Source organism: Oryctolagus cuniculus, chromosome 13 (genome assembly GCF_051225735.1).
Source record: "Oryctolagus cuniculus isolate XC-2025 breed Fujian yellow rabbit chromosome 13, ASM5122573v1, whole genome shotgun sequence".
In the NCBI taxonomy this organism is placed as follows: domain Eukaryota; kingdom Metazoa; phylum Chordata; class Mammalia; order Lagomorpha; family Leporidae; genus Oryctolagus; species Oryctolagus cuniculus.
This window is the reverse complement of record NC_142879.1, coordinates 61,044,133-61,063,792: the sequence shown is the minus strand read 5'-3', so window position 1 is coordinate 61,063,792 and position 19,660 is coordinate 61,044,133. Positions and strand designations below refer to the sequence as shown.

The 19,660-nt window shown below is 41.9% G+C and overlaps 1 protein-coding gene across 10 annotated transcripts in view; it reads left to right on the top strand.

Annotated features, from left to right (window-relative positions):
- MTR (5-methyltetrahydrofolate-homocysteine methyltransferase) overlaps positions 1-19,660 on the top strand; it is a 149,169-nt gene that overhangs the window by 56,836 nt on the left and 72,673 nt on the right. For all 10 annotated transcript variants that reach the window (XR_016219029.1, XR_016219028.1, XR_016219031.1 and 7 more), the window contains 4 exons: positions 718-903; positions 14,585-14,764; positions 17,300-17,416; positions 17,947-18,087. Coding sequence is in view for 6 of the 10 variants with exons in the window: in XM_070055569.2 (XP_069911670.2) it covers positions 718-903; positions 14,585-14,764; positions 17,300-17,416; positions 17,947-18,087 (624 nt within the window). In the remaining 4 variants the exon portion in view is untranslated. The remainder of the gene's footprint in view (positions 1-717; positions 904-14,584; positions 14,765-17,299; positions 17,417-17,946; positions 18,088-19,660) is intronic.

The window sequence follows — 19,660 nt, the reverse complement described above, 5'->3', positions numbered from 1 at the left end:
CTGAAAGAGTTATCTGTACCTCCATGTTCATTGCAGCATAATTCACAATAGCTAAGATACAGAATTAACTCAGATATCCATCAACTGTTGACTGGATAAAGAAATTTTGGTATATATACACTATGGAATTCTAAGCTGTAAAAAAAAAATGAAATCCTGTCTTGCAGCAGGAGGGACGCAACTGGAAACCATTATACTTAGTGAAATAAGCCAGTCCCCCAAAACAAGACATCATATGTTTTACCTGATCCGAGGTAACTAATAGAGTACCTGAAATGTAGTGTATTAGAGTGGAGTGGATATTTTGAGATTTGATGATTGTTTATAGCCCTTGTCTCTTCTGTTGAGGAACAGTGTTTTTTTTTTTTTTTTTTTTTCATACTATTTGTTGAACTCTTTTACTTAATGTAGGGTTAGCTATATGATCATTGAGTAAACTGAAAATAGATCTTTGTAAAAATTAAGAGTGGGAATGCAAGATGGAGGAGGAAGAATGGTTGGAGCATGGGTGGGAGAGAGGGTAGGGGGAAGTATCACTATGTTCCTAAATCTGGGTATATGAAATACATGAAACTTATATAACTTAAATAAAATTTAAAAAATTTAAAAAGTAAAAGTATATTAAAATCCTATCTCTGACACACTACCATTATTTGTTTATTGTTTCCTTAAAGAAAAAGTAAGGAATCTTTGATTTTTCTGCCGTTTTGATCCCAGGTGCCCTTGTGCATTGATTCTTCCAATTTTGCTGTGATCGAGGCTGGGTTGAAGTGCAGCCAAGGGAAGTGCATTGTTAACAGCATTAGTCTGAAGGAGGGAGAGGATGACTTCTTGGAGAAGGCCAGGAAGATTAAGAAATTTGGAGCTGCTGTTGTGGTCATGGCTTTTGATGAAGAAGGACAGGTGAGTGATTTCTTTTGGCTTAGCTTCATTGTACTACCTAAGTTTGATAGCAGTAGGAGAAAATGAAGTCTGAAACAACTATACACACATACATCTGTCTTTCTTTCTCTTTTAAGATTTATTCTATTTATTTGAAATGTAGAGTTGCAGAGGGAGCGGGAGAGACAGAGACAGAGAGAGATCTTCTATTCTTTGGTTCATTCCCCAAATGGCCTCAGTGTCTAGGGCTGGGCCAGGCTGAAGCAAGTAGCCAGGAGCTTCATCTGGGTCTCCCATGTGGGTGGCAGGGGCCCAAGCACTTGGGCCATCTTCTGTTGCTTTCCTAGGTGCATTAATAGAGAGCTGGATACTCAAACTAGTACCCAGATGGGATGCCGGGCATTGTGTAACTTATTGCACCACAACATTGGCTGCACACACACACACACATATATGTATATATATATATCTGTATGTGAAAATTTGATAAATAAAAACGTTTTATGTCGGTAAAGAAATGTTGACTTAACAAATACCACTAGGGACAAGTGGCTATTCTTTTGAGAGAAAATAAAGTTTGAGTCCTTTCTTAGTATGTTTTTTTTTTGGTGCTATAAGACAGTACCATAGACTGAATAATTTATAAACAATATTTATCTGACTTATGATTTTGAGGGTTGGGAAGATATAGGGGCCATATCTGACTTTATCATCCCACGTGGAAGGGCAGTGAGAGGTTGAGAGAAAAAAAGAGAAGGGCCAAATTCATTTTTACAACAAATTCACAAGAGCAAGTCCATTCCCGTGAAAATAGCATTAATCCATATGGTGAGGACAGAGCCCTCAGGATCTGATCACAAATTGAAGGTCCTGCCTTAGCACTAGCCCCATTTTCTACCATATACTACAATAAAATTTACATTGATTGAAGATGTAATTGTAAGGTGATTCTGAAGAATACATAGGAAAACATTGATTTCAGCTTAGAATGCAGATGATATTGGTGACTTCGGAGGCCAGAATGAAAATTATTAGAGCTGGCCCGCGCCACAGCTCAATAGGCTAATCCTCCGCCTGTGGCGCTGGCACCCTGGGGTTCTAGTCCTGGTCGGGGTGCTGGATTCTGTCCCGGTTGCTCCTCTTCCAGTCCAGCTCTCTGCTGTGGCCTGGGAGGGCAGTGGAGGATGGCCCAAGTCCTTGGGCCCTGCACCTGCATGGGAGACCGGGAGAAGCACCTGGCTCCTGGCTTCGGATCGCAGGCCTCAGCGCGCCCACCATAGTGGCCATTTGGAGGGGGTGAACCAATGGAAAAGGAAGACCTTTCTCTCTGTCTCTCTCTCACTGTCCACTCTGCCTGTCAAAAAAAAAAAAAAATTTTGTTAGAACTGTTCATATAAAAATGTACAGCATTGAATGGTGAATGATGTGGTGGTACTTGGAATGTGAATAATAGGATTGTGTCTGGTTGTGGGGAGCTGTTTCCCCTGGTTGGCAGACTTGTTGCTCAGTATAGAAATAAAAAGTCTGAAACATAGTGCAAGAGCAAAAACGAATTTATTTGCAATAAGTAACAGAAGCTCCCCGTGTTGGGGAGTTGCCCCAGAGCTGGGAATCCAGTCCCCTCAATGGGCTGATCTCTTTTATATTACTTTTTTCTCCCTCCTCCCTTATTTGTGAAGTACTGTTTCCATATGGGGAGCCGATGAGGTTTGGCTTCTACATTTGGTGTGGCTTGTATAAGATGGTGGCAGAGTAGGAATAATCTCAGGGCATTTTGGTCCGGGAATTTGAAAGCATTGAGCTGTTCGGATGGGACTGACTGTGGCAGAAGCAGATTTGGGCTGCAGGGGGTATGTTGAGCATGCAGCTGCATAGATGAGTCTGGGTTTCGTAGGCAAAGTCTGGCTTCAAGGTATGATTCCCTTACTTGGGAATTATTTGTGCATAGGTGATAATTAAAATGAGACTGGACAAGCACACCAAAAGAATGACTACAGAAACAGGCAGAGTGGATAGTGAGAGAGAGAGACAGAGAGAGACAGAGAGAGAAATGTCTTCCTTTTTCCATTGGTTCATCCCCCAATGGCCGCTGCGGCTGGCGCACCGTGCTGATCCGAAGCCAGGAGCCAGGTGCTTCTCCTGGTCTCCCATGCAGGTACAGGGCCCAAGGACTTGGGCCATCCTCCACTGCACTCCTGGGCCATAGCAGAGAGCTGGACTGGAAGAGGAGCGACCGGGACTAGAACCCAGGGTGCCAATGCCACAGGCGGAAGATTAGCCTATTGAGCTGTGGCGCCGGCCCAAGACTGAGAGTCTTGAAACCCCAGTGCTTAGTGACTGAGGAGAAGAGAAGATACCATCAGAATGATTTGGAAACAGCCTGTTTGATAGGTAGAGAAGCCAGAAGATAGGGTTTTCTTGGAGCTGAATGGATAACAAGCTTCAAAGAGAAGGGGACGATCAGCAATTTTAAAGAAGCTGTGGATAGATCAAGTAGGATGAGACAAAAATTTACCATTAGATCTAGAAGTGGAGTCATTGGTGATCTTGCTGTATGTAGTGTTTCCAAGGAGATTAAATATTTGTTGGAGTGGGTATAAGAGAATAGAAGAATGGATACAGCAACTTTTTTGGAGGAGTTTTGCTACAAAAAGCAGAAATAGAGGGAACGAGGGGCCATTATGAAGTTAAGAAAGAGTTTGTGGGTGAGTGTGTTGATGACGTGACAACATGTTTTTGAATGCTGATGGGAATGATCTGGTAGAGAGAGGGAGGAATTGATGCAGGCGAGAAAGGAGGCATTTGCAAGGTGGATGGCTGTGTGAATTGAGAGGGATGGCAATCTGGGAGTGGAGCAGGTAGATTTAGATCAGAAGCTGTAAGTTTGTTCACAATGCAGGGTTGAAGACAGAGTAAAAAGTGAAGACCTATAGGCATGGTGGCCTATGTCCTTGTGGGGGTCTTTGGTTATTTCTATTTTCTCAGTGATATTGTTGCTGAAGTCAACTCTGGGAGTGAGAGTGGATATTGGGTGCTTTGCAGATATTTGGGGATTACACAGGAGTATAAAGTGGAATCCTTTTGACAGGGAAAGGCAGTTACTGCCTAAACTTTTAAAAAAATATGTATTCTTGATTCTGATCCTTTAGTTTCTGATTCATTTGGTCTGGGATAAGGCCTAGCTTCCATAATTATAGTCTTGGAAGTGATTCTCATGTATACTGTGGTCGAAACTACCAGCAGAGATTATTTCACTTAGTCCTCACATAACAACTGCCTCATGTGACTGACATCCTGTTTTACAGTTAACCTAAGTCATGTTTAGGACATGTTGAAATCAAGTGTTTTGCCCTTGGTCTGCCTTATTTGAAGACTGATAAGTTTTCATATTCTCTGTTTTCCCAACGCTTTGTTCATAACGCTTTGTTGTGATACTGCATAGTGCTCAATCTTGTCTAAGAACAAGTTGTCCTAATTTAGATTTTTTAAGAATTTATTTAGATTTTACTGTTTATTCATTTTAAAGATAGAGTTATAGTGAGAAAAGGAGAGACAGAGAGAGAGAGAAAGATGGATCTTCCATCTACTGATTTAGTCCCCAAATGGCTTTAACAACTAGGACTGGGCCAGGCTGAAACCAGGAGACTGGACTTTCTTTTGGGTCTCTTACATGAGTGCAGGGACCCAAGCACTTGGGCTATTCCCCACTGCTTTCCCAGGTGCATTAGTAGGGAGCTGGATCAGAAGTGGAGCAGCTGGATTTTGAATTGGCATCCATATGGGATGCTGGCATCACAGGTGGCAGCTTAACCCACTATGCTATGACACCAGCCCCCCTAGTTTAGATTTGAATGTGACCATTTATAAAAAGCAAATACAGAAAAAATTAACTTGATATTTATGAAAGAAATACAAAGTAAAGCAAAAGTAAGGTAATGTTGGGGCAGTTGTTTGTTCTAGTGGTTAAGATGTGGTTTGGACACCTGCATCCTACATTGGAGTGCTTGGGTTTGAGGCTCAGCTTCACTCTTGATTCTAGCTTCCTGCTAATATGTACCCTGGAAGATAATAGTGATGGCTTAAGTAGTTGCCTTAAGTAGTTGGATCCCTGGCACCCACATGGCAGACCTCAATTGAGTCTCTTTCTCTGTCTCTCAAATAAAAGTTAGTAAGTAAATAAAATGTTAAGATACTGTCTTATCCCTTCTAAATTAGTAAAAGCAAACTTAAAAATGATCAAGGTTGGTGTAGGTACAGCAGTGATGAAACAGAAACCTTGTTTATTGTATAGTGTAGCATAAAATTGTATAATCCTTTTGAAAGACAATATAATACCTGTTAAGAGACATAAAATTATTCATACTCTGTGGGCTAATAATCTCATTTAAGGGAAATTATTCTAACAAAAGAATTCAGCACAAGAATATGTACAAATATATTCAAAGTTTTTTTATCAGTATTATTGAAAAATCTAAAAACCCAAATGCCACAGTGAAGAGAAATAGATGGGTTATATGATTCTATGGAAGGATTATGTAGATACTTAGGTACTATGGCAGTTATGGAGCAGCACTGTCAAATTGGTACATGTTGAAAATTGTCAAGAGTGAAGCAAAAAATTTATACACTTGCAAAGGTCAGAAACTAACAATACAGGTGCCTTGATATAAAGGTATTTTTAATGACTTTTTTTTTAAGATTTATCCATTTTTTTTATGAGGCAGAGTTACAGAAAGAGAGAGGGAGAAACAGAGTTCTTCCATCCACCAGTTCTCTCCCCAAATGGCTGGAGCTGAGCCGATCTGAAGTCAGGAGCCAGGAGCTTCCTCCAGGTCTCCTACGTTGATGCAGGGGCCCAAGCACCTGGGCCATCCTCCACTGTTTTCCCAGGTCATCAGCAGGAAGCTGGATCTGAAGTGGAGTAGCCAGGATTAGCACCACAGTAGGAGGCTTAACCTACGATGCTACAACGCTGGCTCCTTGATTGACTTCTTGTAATGCTGTTGGCTGTAATAGGTAGTTAAGAATCAGAATTCGCTTTTCTTGAATAATATCTTTATTATAAGGAGAAAGCAGCTCTCTTAAATGGAAAATCACTGTTTTATAAACAAAGCAGAGTAACCCATGTCACTTTGCGTTCAGTGTCTGGCTGCTATCTTTTGTTTTTTGGTTCATGTTTGTGATCCGTGTTGCAAACAAAAGTGCAAGATCAAGAGGGAGAGGGACTGGCCCTGAGAGGGCTAAACTAAAAGCAACAAGGAAACATTTCTGTACCTTTTTTTTTGTTAACAGTTTTGATCAACTGCTGTTTTAGTATTAAGAACAAGACAGGGGCTGGAACTGTGTCACAGCAGGTTAAAGCCCTGGAGTGCAGTGTTGGCATCCCATAATTTGCGCCAATTTGAGTTCTGTCTGCTTTGTTTCTGATCCATCTCCCTACTAATGCATCTGTGAAAGCAGTAGAAGATTACTCAAATCCCTGGGCCCCTGCACCCATGTGGGAGACCCGGAAGAAGCTTCTGGCTCCTGACTTTAGATCAGCTCAGCTCTGGCCTTGGTGGCTATTTTGATATCGGCCAGATTATTACAGATTTTCAATATTAATAACCCTGTGGGTTCTTGCCACTTATTCAGAGAAGAATTCTGAATACTGGCTCAAATAGACCAGGCAACATGGTAAATTTTAAGTTTTTTATTCAGTGAGAGGAATACACAGGAGAGTTAGGGCTTTCTAGAAGCTAAGTTGGGTCCATACTAAGTAGAGCAGCCCAGGAGCGAGCCATGTGGAGCAAGCATGTGGTTATGAGCAGCCATGGTAGCTTAGCGTGGGTGGCAAAGCAAAGGTAGAGAGTGATTTTGGGGTGCTCTTCGCCTTTTATATGCTTTCCAAAGGGGAGTGGTTACATAGCCTGATGGGCAGAAGGGCATTCAGGTGAAATCAGGTAGGGACTCGAGATCACACAAGGAGTATGGTGGAGGGCATGGTCTCCAGTTAAAAAATCTAATCAATTTTATACTATCTGGGGAGTGAACCAGCAGATGGAAGTCCTCTCTCTCTCTCTCTCTCTCTGATTCTACCTCTCTCTCTGTAACTGTCTTTCAAATAAATAAAATAAATCTTAGAAAAATAAGACATAAAGTACCTTTATTATTAAAATTTCTGTGGTAAGAATAACTATTACTACTCTCCAGATTTTTTTCTCTTTTTCTAATTGAAATGATTGTTTTTATATGATAATTTTGGATAATGTGATATTTCTTAGGAATACAATTATCACATAATGATTGGACTATATTATTTGTACAAGTCAGTATTATCTTATAAATGGATGCATTATATACAATACATTTTCAATTTATGGAGATTTGAAAACACATTTTCAATTTATGGAGAAATTAAGCACCATTGAGATATTGTGCCTTGGATGCAGTTGCTAGAAGCCATCAGGCTCCAGTCTCCTAGCCACCCTCCCTTGGTTTAACTCACTGCATTGAGGGAGTTCTAAGCTGGTCCTACAAGATTCTTTTTTTTTCTTATAAAAATATTTATTTATTTATTTGAAAGTCGGAGTTAACACAGAGAGAGGAGAGGCAGATAGAGAGAGGGCTTCTATCCGTTGGTTCACTCCCCAATTGGCCGCAACGGCCGGAGCTGCGCCAATCCGAAGCCGGGAGCCAGGAACTTCTTCCAGGTCTCCCACGTGGATGCAGGAGCCCAAGCACTTGGGCCATCTTCTACTGCTTTCCCAGGCCATAGCAGAGAGCTGGATTGGAAGTGGAGCAGCCGGAACTAGAACCAGCGCCCATATAGGATGCCGGCGCTTCAGGCCAGGGCGTTAACCCGCTGTGCCACAGTGTGGCCCCATACAAGATTCTAATCACTGGACTCTCCAACAGATAACACAAGGGATTGTCTTTAGGGGAAATTCCAAGTCCAAGGCAGAAAATAACTACCACCTGCATAGAGCCTCCAGGCTGACTGAAGCCCGCTTGGCCATCATACCAGCAGGGCATCTTGTTGATGCTTTAGGCCTCAACTGCTGGCTTCTTTTGCCTGTGAACTAAGGTACAAATTGCCTTTTTCCTTATCTCAACAGACAGAGCAGCAACAGAGAAGGAATATGTTAAGTCTTGGTGACCGGCCAGAGGCCAACATGCAGCCGTCCCTATTCTTTGACCCTCTTATTCTGACTCCCCCTTCCTTGTAACCTTTTTAAAAAACTCTTTAAAAAACACCATCATTTAGCAGAGCAGAACTTCTTGAGACCTGGAGGTCTGCTACTGTCTCAGCAGTCAACAGATTAAATATTCTAATTCATTTATCCCCAAAGCTTGTCTTTGTTATTTTGATTTGGCATAGGGAACAGGGACCAAGCTTTCAATAACATAATCTTAACCTAGAAAATAATGAAGAATTGGTATCTTATAAGTATTCTTATTTGTCATTGAGGAATTTGGAATCTCTTTCCAATTACTCATTTAATACAGTTTTGTACTTTCTTTCGGTAGGAAATTTCAAAATCATTCCCAGGTATTTTGTGTTTTGCTGTGATTTGCTTATTTTCCCTTTGGTAAATTATTTTTCCTTTGGTAATCAGATTCTTTAATGAACTTAGAAAAATTGAAACTGTTTTTCTGGTGAATATTTTAATTTATTTATTTTTCAATGTTTTTTAACATTTAAAAAAATTTATTTGAAAGGACTACAAAGAGGGCGATCAGTCTTCCATCCATTGGTTCACTTCCCAAATGGCCACAAGGACCAGGGCTGGGCCAGACTGAAAATATATCTCTAATCAATAGATGAGTCTTTTTGCTTTTCTATGAAGCATCTGTTCCTGCTCCATCCATTTCTGAGTGCTGTGAAGCACTAAAGCAGATCCATCTCTGTTCTATCTAAAGATTTGATACGTGGGTTAAGAATTTCTTTCTCATTTCTCCCTTCACCCCCTACAGAGCTTGCATTTTTTTTTTTTTCTCCTAAAGGTGGCATTTGAAACAATGCTTCTTTAAACATCCAGAAATTTTCCATAATGGCGCCTGTAGTTTCTGGATTGCAGCAGATCTCTGTTCCTCGCCAGTATCAGATCTATAGAGACTGCCTTTTAGTCTTGAATGTATAGTGTCTGAGACCCTGTCCATTTCCCCCTTGACCCTGAATTTTGGCCTTGAATGTGAGCTCTGTCCTGGGTTCAGGTGAGTGTCTTTTAACCAAGAAGCATTCTAAGTTGTATTTGCTTCCTTTTTGTTATTTTAATGAAAATATCTGAGAGGAGCTTCTTAGGAAAGAGGTTGGTTTCAGCTTACAGTTTGGAGGTTGCAGTTCAGGATCTGGCAGCCCTATAGGTTGGCATCTGATGGAGGCTGATCATGTGTGCAGAGAAACGTTCACACTGTGAGCCAGGAAGCAGAAAGAGCACTAAGGCTGCTTGAACTCAGTAATCAACCCTCTTGCAAGAACCGTACACCTCCCAACTAACCCAGCTCTCAGGCATCATAAGTTGATCAAGTCTCCACCTTTAACTCATCAACCACTAACATTAAAACATCAGAGTTTAAACGTCTTGCATGAATTTTTTTTTAAATGTATCATTTAAAAATATTTATTTATTTGAAAGGCAGCATTACAGGGAGAGAGAGGGAAAGATAGAGAGATCTTCCATCTGCTGGTTCACTCCCCAAATGGCTGCAAAGGCTGGGGCTGGGCCAGGCTGAAGCTAGGAGACAGAGCTAAGAGATAAGAGTCTCCCATGTCGGTAGCAGGGGCCCAAGTACTTGGACCATCTTCCACAGTTTCCCCAGGCCAATCAGAAGGGAGCTGGATGGGAAGTGGAGCAGCAGGGACTTGAACTGGTGATGTGTGATGTCAGCATTCCAAGTGGTGTTTCAACCCTCTTCACCACAATGCTAAGCCCCTTGCATGCATAAGTTTTTAGGAGACAAGTTCTGTTGTCCCATAACAATTGTCTTTGTATTTCCATAACCGTAGCTCAGGGGTCTTCTCTGTTCTTGTGATGTTGGCAGAGTGTCAGCTGTCTTCATTTTTACACTCATGGCTGCTACTTCTACCTGGGCTCTTGGTTTCCTAGCACTTGCTTACAGCTGCTTTGGCACAGCAGAGAATTCTGTTTGAAAGATTTCTGACTGAGCCTGTGCCCTCAGTGACCAAACTATCCTTCACCTTGCTTTCTCTGAGAAATCTCCCTTTCTTCAGCTTGTTCTTTCCAACTTGTTGGTGTTCTTCTGATGGCACAAGAATCCTTTCCATCATTTTTTTTTTCACTCTGTAGAAGCAGGACAGCCCTCTGCTGTTCTTATCATCTGTTTTGATGATAACTCAGAAATTGTTTTATATTTCTCCTGAGTGTTTGGTATTGTAGCAAAACCCAAGAGTAGACTTAAGTAAAGCCTTAAACTCACTAATTGCTGTCTAGCTTTTCTGTGGCTTAAGAATAAACTGTTCATAAAATCATACAAGACATTTGTTCTTTCCTCCTTTCCCCTTAGATTGTCACTGAGTTTTTTGTCTACCCCAACATAAGGAGATGCCATATCTCATTTCTCAATGATTCTCATCCTGGCTGTACACTAGCATCTAATGGGCTCTTGAGAAAAATTGTTGCTGATGTTTCATTTCAAGATTCTATTTAACTGGTTTAGGGTGAGGTATTAGTACTAAAAAACAAAAAGGCAAAAGCCTGCCCAGTTACTATAATGTGCAGCCAGGGCTTATAGCCCTTCCTGATGCGGGAAAGCCCCATTCTGTTGTTTCACCAAATTTCTTTTTGGTCTGTGAAATTCCAAAGCATGATTGTAGCTTACTAGCATGTGTGCATTGCAGCCCTAGCTAAGATATAAGACAGTGAATCTTGGAGAGTGTATTACAGTGTAGTCTGCTCCTGGCAGAGGCCTGCACACTGATATATTGTTCTGAGATTTGTCTGTTTATTCCGTAGGCAGAGGTTGAGCGGGTGTTACTGTGACATGTACTGTGCTGGCATGAGAGCAGTTTCACAAGGGTCTTGTTCTTTTTTTAAAAATGATTTTATTTTATTTATTTGAAAGAGAGTTACAGAGAGAGCTAGAGACAGAGAGAGAGGTCTTCCATCTGCTGGTTCACTCCCCAGAGGGCTGCAATGGTTGGAGCTGTGCCGATCCGAAGCCAGAAGCTTCTTCCGGGTCTTCCACGTGGGTGCAGGGGCCCAAGGACTTGAGCCATCTTCTACTGCTTTCCCAGGCCATAGCAGAGAGCTGGATCAGAAGAGGAGCAGCTGAGACTAGAACCGGAGCCCATATGGGATGCCAGTGCTTCAGGCCAGGGTGTTAACCTGCTGCGCCACAGTGCTGGCCCCCAAGGGTCTTGTTCTAATGGAGGTTATGGTTGATGACCCTTTTCTGGCTCTGGAGATTGATTCCTGTACATGAGGGTGTTCCTCATGTCCCCCTGGCAGTGCTGCCCTTGGTATGTAGCTGGACTCCATACTCCAGTCTTCTGTATGTGACAGACTCCTCTGTGCCTGCTCCTCTGGCTTAGAAACAGAGATGACCAGAATCTTGACTACCTGAGGCTGCCGGGTTAGGCCAAGTGTCTGTGGGCCTCTCAGGCTTTAGCAGAATGTTTTGTGTATACAGGCCATAAGCTGTGACAGGGAGGTTTGCTCTGAGACCTGCTGGCATCTCTCCCCACTGTTAACATCCTGTTTTCTGTATGAGCCTGTGGTTTTGACCACATCTTCAATTTAGTCAAAATTTTCCATGCAGAACTAGCTGAAGAGGGGGCTGGATCCACCAAAGAGTATAGCACTTAGCATCTCCCATTTGGGCTGTCACCAAAAAACCTCTACTATCACTATGGCCCTTAGCCAATGAGCATACATTATGTGAAATACCTGTCCAGCAGGCGCCCTTATACAAGGACCCATTAAACAAAAACAAAAACAAAAAACAAAACAAAACAAAACAACCAGCAAAGCCTTAAAAACTCTGTGCACTTCATGAAAACTAGTGTCCTGCTTGGGCACTCAGTCTGGTCTCCTTTCAGACTAGATACTCTACTGTCGCTTTGCAAAACAAAAATTAAGTTTCTGCTTACTTGGAACAAGGGAAAGAACCCTTCCCTCAGTAACTGGTAATACTACTAACCAAACTAAGTTAGTAAGAACAACTAGTATCACTGGCAATCCCAATCCCTATACCTCCCCTTTTAGTGAGCTTAAAGTCTACTACTCCATTTGGCCTTCTGGTGAACTGAAGTCAGCTCTGGGTAACTGCTTTTTCCTAGGCCCATATCTTAGTCTCGACTTCAACTTTCTCACTCTAACTAAAGGCAGAGGAAATAAGAAGTTGTTCAAATTGAGATGAGTTTACTGCCTCCCTTAGAACCTGGAGGAGTGGGGCTGAAGACTTGCTCCTTGTCACCCTTTTCTTAGGTCTGCTAAGTTTGTAAGGGCATTTCCCAGATAGGAAGTGAAATCTAACCCAACCAGCTGCAGGAAGCAAGAAAAGATTAAAGAGACTAAAGAGAATAGTTGAAGAAATAAGTACCAAATTAGGTAAGTGATCAAAAGAATAGACCTGAGTGAAATTTTTTTTTTTAAGATTTGTTTATTTATTTGATAGAGTTACACAGAGAGAAGAAAGGCAGAGAGAGCAAGAGCGAGAGTGAGAGAGAGAAAAGTCTTCCATCTGCTGGTTCACTCCCCAGATGGCCACAATGGCCGGAGCTGCACCGATCCGAAGCTAGGAGCCAGGAGCTTCTTCCAGGTCTCTCACAAGGGTGCACACGGGCTTGGACCATCTTCTACTGCTTTCCCAGTTCATAGCAGAGAGCTGGATCGGAAGTGGAGCAGCCAAGTCTTAAACTGGCATCCATATGAGATGCTAGCACTGCAGGCGGTGGCTTAACCCTCTATGCCACAGTGCAGGCCCCAGAGTGAATTCTTTTAATTCCCCACCATTGTTTGCTTTCTGGAGGATGAGACCTCACTGTCCTTGAGTCAAGTCAGTGTCTCTGAGGTTCCTGGGAGAGCTCCCTCCAGAGGGCAGGAAGTATGTGATCAGAAACTGGGACTAAACCTTAGTGTTCATATCCAGGCAGGAGCATCTTCCCTGAGTCCTCAGCTTGGAAGATTGCAGTACATCTCAGAGGGGCTCGACATTTCTCAAGCACATTTTTCACATTCATTAGAATTTCCCATAAGAATTGTATGTGATTTATTTTTTTGGAATCACTATAGTGATAACAGGTTTTTCTATCAATAGATTTGCTTTTCTAAGAAATCTCATCACAAATCATTGAGTATGTCATTTGGTGAATATGCTGTATGTTTGAGTTATAAATTTCATCAGGAGACACTTTGCATGACAAAGTTTAGTAATTCTTTGAGTAAAATAATAAGTAATAAAACAGCCAGGGCTGGCGCTGCGGCTTACTAGGCTAATCCTCCGCATGTGGCGCTGGCACACTGGGTTCTAGTCCCGGTTGGGGCGCGGGATTCTGTCCCGGTTGCCCCTCTTCCAGTCCAGCTCTCTGCTGTGGCCCGGGAGGGCAGTGGAGGATGGCCCAGGGCCCAAGGACCTGCACCCGCATGGGAGACCAGGAGAAGCACCTGGCTCCTGGCTTCAGATCGGTGCAGCGCACCAGCTGCAATGCACTGGCCGTAGCAGTCACTTGGGGGGTGAACCAACGGAAAAAGGAAGACCTTTCTTCTCTAACTCTCTCACTGTCTAACTCTGCCTGTCAAAAACAAAAACAAACAACAACAACAACAACAACAAAAAACCCAGCCAAAAATAATAAATAAGTTTCTAAATTAACACTGATTCTGGAAAGAGATATTCTGAAGAAGAATGGAGAAGCTGGAAATGGTAGAGGTGTGCAGGCTAAGAGAGAGTGATCAAGGAAGGCCTTTGGAAAAGTGATGTTTAGGTAGAGACCTGAGTGGTATAAGGCTCAAAGCCATGTCACTGTATGTTCTGGGCAGCAGCAGCAGAAAATGGAAAGGCTCTGAGGTGTGAGCAAGCTTGGTGGGTTTCAGGAACATCAAGGGAGTAGCATAGGGGAAGAAGGGTAGAGGAGAGAGCAGGTGGTTGGAACTGACATTAGAGATGGCTGCCCTGGTTCTGTGGGTGATAGGAAGTAGTTGGGAGTACAAGTTTGCTGCAGTCTGTGTTTTACCTTCTAGGGACATCTTGAAGGGTAACACTAAATTTTGTGTATGACTTAAAAGCGTATGTTAATAAGCCAGTGCTGTGGTGGGAGGATAAATAGGTATCTGAGTCTACTTAAAATATGATTGCCATAAGATACAGGAAAAGATGGCAGTGTTGCTTGAGAGAAGAGCTTAGATCTTTGCAGGGAGGTCAAGACAGGGAGGACACTTATTTTTTTAATCTATTCTTTAGTGGTGTTTGAGTTTATATTTGATATGTGTAGCTTTAGAAGTTTATTAATTTGTTATAATTCACAAGTAAAATTTGATTTTTATTAAATAAGCATTAATTGTTGTGGTAATGTTGTTAATGGTATCTTTAAATCAGTTCTTTCTCTGGGATAACTTAATAAATGTTTAGAGACTATTTAGCATTTGGATTTTTATAAAATCTAAGCATTGATACTTGAGTGCTCTTGACATGTGAAATTGCTCTGTTTTCACAGATAACACTTAATTTTTCTGTTTCAAATGACATCTCCTTTCCCTAGGCAACAGAAACAGATGTCAAAATCAGAGTGTGCACTCGGGCCTACCATCTACTTGTGAAAAAACTGGGCTTTAATCCAAATGATATCATTTTTGACCCCAATATCCTCACTATTGGTACTGGGATGGAAGAACACAACTTGTATGCTATTAATTTTATCAATGCAACAAAAGTTATTAAAGTAAGTATGGATATTTTCTGTCTTTTACTCAACTCATGGCTCAAATTTATCATGTGAGTCCGGTGAATGGTTAGAGCTAACATATATATATGTGTGTGTGTGTGTGTGTGTGTGTGTGTATTAAATATATGTATAGGCTGGGAATGTTGACATTCTTGTTCTTGGTCAATTGTTTTTCTGAAATTTAAGGACTTTTCTTCTTTTATATGATATTGTTTTAAATTGTTAAGTATAACACACATAAGTGAGAATATATAAAAAATATGTGGAATATAATAAACAATTAATTATGACGCATATCCTAGGTTTCACTTAGCCTAGAATAAAAATGACTAGTCTCCCATGTGCCTCCCTTTCTGATTACACCTTATTATAAAGTACCTTTTGTCCTGATTTTTATACCACTTTATTGTGTATTTTCATAATTTCATCATTTATATGTATAACTTGGATTTACATTATCCATGGATTTTGTAATTCCAAATTCACATACTCATTAAAACTTGTGACCCCAAAATCAGTACTCATGCTGTTTCTGTAATCATTCACAGACATACCCATGTGTAAAGTGGTGAAGAATTTGAATAACCCACATGAACCCAGATGAGATTAAATAGGGTGATGATAAACCTTGTTTTAGCTCTCATTCTTTTTTTTTTTATTTTGATAGGCAGAGTGGACAGTGAGAGAGAGAGACAGAGAGAAAGGTCTTCCTTTTGCCGTTGGTTCACCCTCCAGTGGCCGCCACAGCCGGCGCATTGCGCTGATCTGAAGGCAGGATCCAGGTGCTTCTCCTGGTCTCCCATGCGGGTGCAGGGCCCAAGGACTTGGGCCACCCTCCACTGCCTTCCCGGGCCACAGCAGAGAGCTGGCCTGGAAGAGGGGCAACTGGGCCAGAATCCGGCGCCCCGACTGGGACTAGAACCTGGTGTGCCGGCGCCGCAAGGCGGAGGATTAGCCTAGTGAGCCGCGGTGCCGGCCAGCTCTCATTCTTTTTACAACTGTTTTTCACTTTTTTTAAAAAAACAGATTTTATTTATTTGAAAGGCAGAGTTACAGAAAGAAAGAGGTAGAGAGAGAGAGAGAGAGAGGGAGAGATCCTGCATCTGCTGATTCACTTGCCAAATGGCTGAACCATACCAAAGCCAGGAGCCAGGAGCTTCATACGAGTCTCCCACATGGGCGCAGGGGCCCAAGAAGCTGAGCCATCTTTGGGGATGCTAACACTGCAGGCAGCAGCTTAATTCCCTATGGTACAATGTTGGCCCTGATTTTACCTTTTTTTTTTTTTTTTAAATTTATTTTATTTATTTGAAAGACAGTTACAGAGAGAGAGGTAGAAAGAGAGAGAGAGGCTGGCGCCACGGCTCAATAGGCTAATCCTCCACCTAGCGGTGCCGGCACACCGGGTTCTAGTCCCGGTCGGGGCGCCGGATTCTGTCCCAGTTGCCCCTCTTCCAGGCCAGCTCTCTGCTGTGGCCGGGGAAGGCAGTGGAGGATGGCCCAAGTGCATGGGCCCTGCACCCCGTGGGAGACCAGGAGAAGCACCTGGATCCTGCCTTCGGATCAGCGCGGTATGCTGGCTGCAGCATGCCGGCCGTGGCGGCCATTGGAGGGTGAACCAACGGCAAAAGGAAGACCTTTCTCTCTGTCTCTCTCTCTCACTATCCACTCTGCCTGTCAAAAAATAAATAAATAAATAAATAAATAAATAAATAAAAGAGAGAGAGAGGATCTTCCATCTGCTGGTTCATTCCCCAAATGGCTGCAATGGCTGGAGCTGAGCCAATCTGAAGCCAGGAGCCAGGGGCTTCTTAAGCTCTTCCATGTGGGTACAGGGGCCCAAGATGGTGGACCATCCTCTGCTACTTTTTCAGGTGCATTAACAGGGAGCTGGATCAGAAGCGTAGCAGATGAGACTCGAACCGGCACCCATATGGGATGCTGGTGCTGCAGATTGGGACTTTAACCCACTGTGGCACAGCATTCCCCCTCCCCCATTTTGCTTTTTAGGATTTATTTATTTGAAAGGCAGAGTTACAGAGAGACAGAAAGAGAGGTCTTCTATCCACTGGTTCACTCTCCAATTGGCCGCATCGATTGGGGCTGTGCTGATCCAAAGCCAGGAACCAGGAGCCTTGAGCTTCTTTTGGGTCTCCCACATGAATGCAGGGGCCCAAGCACTTGGGCCATCTTCTACTGCTTTCCCAAGCCATAGCAGAGAGCTGGATCAGAAGTGGAGAATGGGACCGGCGCTGTGGTATAGTGGGTAAAACCGCTGCCTGCAGTGCCGGCATCCCATATGTGTGCTGGTTCGAGTCCCGACTGGTCCACTTTCCATCCAGCTCTCTGACAGTCGAATAAATAAATAAATAAATATATAAATATTAAAAAAAAAAAAAAACCCATAGGATCACTGTATTGCCCAAATAAGCTTATGTTTTTACTTTCCACTTTTACATATAAAGTTTAAGAGATGTGTTTGCTGCTTTTGGGAAATAGGGATATATTTTCAGATTCTTAAATTTCTTCCAGGAAACCTTACCTGGAGTCAGAATAAGTGGGGGTCTTTCCAACTTGTCCTTCTCCTTCCGAGGAATGGAAGCCATTCGAGAAGCAATGCATGGCGTTTTCCTTTACCATGCAATCAAGGTATGGTAGAAGTCCTGTTTGTGCTGTTGAAACCAATTTTTATTTAGGGCAAGGATTGTAAAATATGGCTACAGGCTCACTCTTGCTTGCTGCCTGTGGCTGTAAATAGGTTCTACTGGGACAGAGCTACACCCATTCACTTACATTTTTAGTAGTTGCGGGAGAGACTGTGGCCTGATATATTTTCTCTTTTAAAGATTGATTTACTTCGGCGGGGGGGGGGGGGGGGGGAATGAGTATGCACTCCCAACTGCTGGTTCATTCCCTAGATGCCTATGTTGGCTGAGACTAGGAACCATCACTGCTACCGCCCAGAGTACATATTAGTAGGAAGTCAAGAGCCATAGCCAGATATCAAACCCATGCACTCCACTATGGAATTGGAGGTGTCTTAATTGACATCTTAACTGCTACACCAAATTCCTGCCCCTGTTAAGATATTTTCTTGTCTGGCCCCTTCAGAAAAAGTTTGCAGATCCCTGATGTAGGGCATCACTGCACATCCTAGCTTTTCTTTTTATTGCCCTTAGTTTGGTATGGACATGGGGATAGTGAATGCTGGAAACCTCCCTGTGTATGATGATATCCATAAGGAACTCCTCCGGCTCTGTGAAGACCTCATCTGGAATAAAGACCCTGAGGCCACTGAGAAGCTCTTACGTTATGCCCAGGTAGAGAGAAAAGTGTTTTCACAGATTACTTTTTTTTAATCCTTGAACTTACTACTCATGGTTATTAGACTTTTGTTGTTGAATAGAAGCAATTATTGAATTGTGTCTTTAGGTCACTGAAGATTTATTTATACAGAGAATTCCAGGAAAGGTATGGTGGGGGTGAGGAAAGAGAAACAGATCAGACCTAGGATGCTTTGGTTTTCTGAACTGAAGTTTGTTTAAATTTGTCTTAAAATGTGAAATTTGCTTTTCCTGTACCAAAGTAACACATTATTTCTGGAAAATTAATAAAACACAGATAACCAAAGGAAATAATAAAAATTATTACTAAAAGTTAATAAAATAAAAATAAAATTGATTAAAAATTTTTCCAAAGTTAACACTTTGAGATTTTGTTATAACCATCTAGTCATCTGGTATTTTATGTACTCATAGGTGTATACACATTCACATTTTTCTTCAAAAATAGAACTATATTCTAGATGCTTTCGATGGCATCTTTGTTATGCAGCATGTTGGGAACATCCTCACTTTTTTATTTTATATTTTTCTATTTCTTCATCTAAAATAGCTTTTTTGGATTTTCTTATGTGACTGTGTTGGTATTACCCATTTCCCATTGTTCTGTGTGCAGGTCTGCATAGGATTTGGTCTCTTTGTGCCAGGGTTCTGCATTTCAAAGCTGGAGGTCTGTTTGTATTTGATCTGTAAAAGTAGGGTTAAGAGTAGTTAATTAGAAAATCAGCCCCTTTTCTCCCACTTATTTTATGTTAGCACATTAAATATCTATCATGGGTGATTAGAATTGAATTTAAGGAAATATGAGATGTTTTTCTCAAGAAAACTTGGACTTTCATCTATTTAAGAGAGTAAGGGCAAAAGAAGACATTTTCCCCCCTGAGCCTGCTGGGAAGGTAGTAGTATGCTTTTGTGTATATTGCCAAGTTTGTCAATTTTTTCCATGTTAGAATTTGAATTTAATTCTGATAGAACTGCTAACTTTTCCTATTCTACAGAAGAGTAATATTCTGGAAGAAGAATAGGACCATGTAGATTAGCTGCATCCTTGATTTATCAGCCTTATTGGCAGTAAGACTAGCTTTCTGAAACTGTGGAAGCCTTAGTTTCAGCAAAACTGTGAAAGTGCGCAAACCATAGTCCTCTTAGTTTCTTTACACATTTCAAATTTCTCATATGGACCCAAGACAGATCTTGGTCTTGGTTGTTGAAGATATTATCAAGTTCTGCTTCTCAGCTCATTATATAAGAAATAATCTCTAGATACCTGCCCCTCCCTTCCATGACTGTTTCTGCTCATCTAGGCAAAATGCTTATTAGCCCTTTCTTACTCTTTGAACATTGAGATATGAATATCTGGTTTCCATCGTAGCCCATCTTCGACCTTGCAGGGGGCTCTTCATTAATAACTAATTAAGATAGAGTTCTGTTGAAAGCCAAGGGGACATCATATCTTCTGTAATCATGATGTTGTAGTCAAGAGTTCTTTCTGAACCTAGGAAATGATGTGTTATTTTTCCTCCTGCCTGTCCAGGGAAGGCAGCTCAGGAAA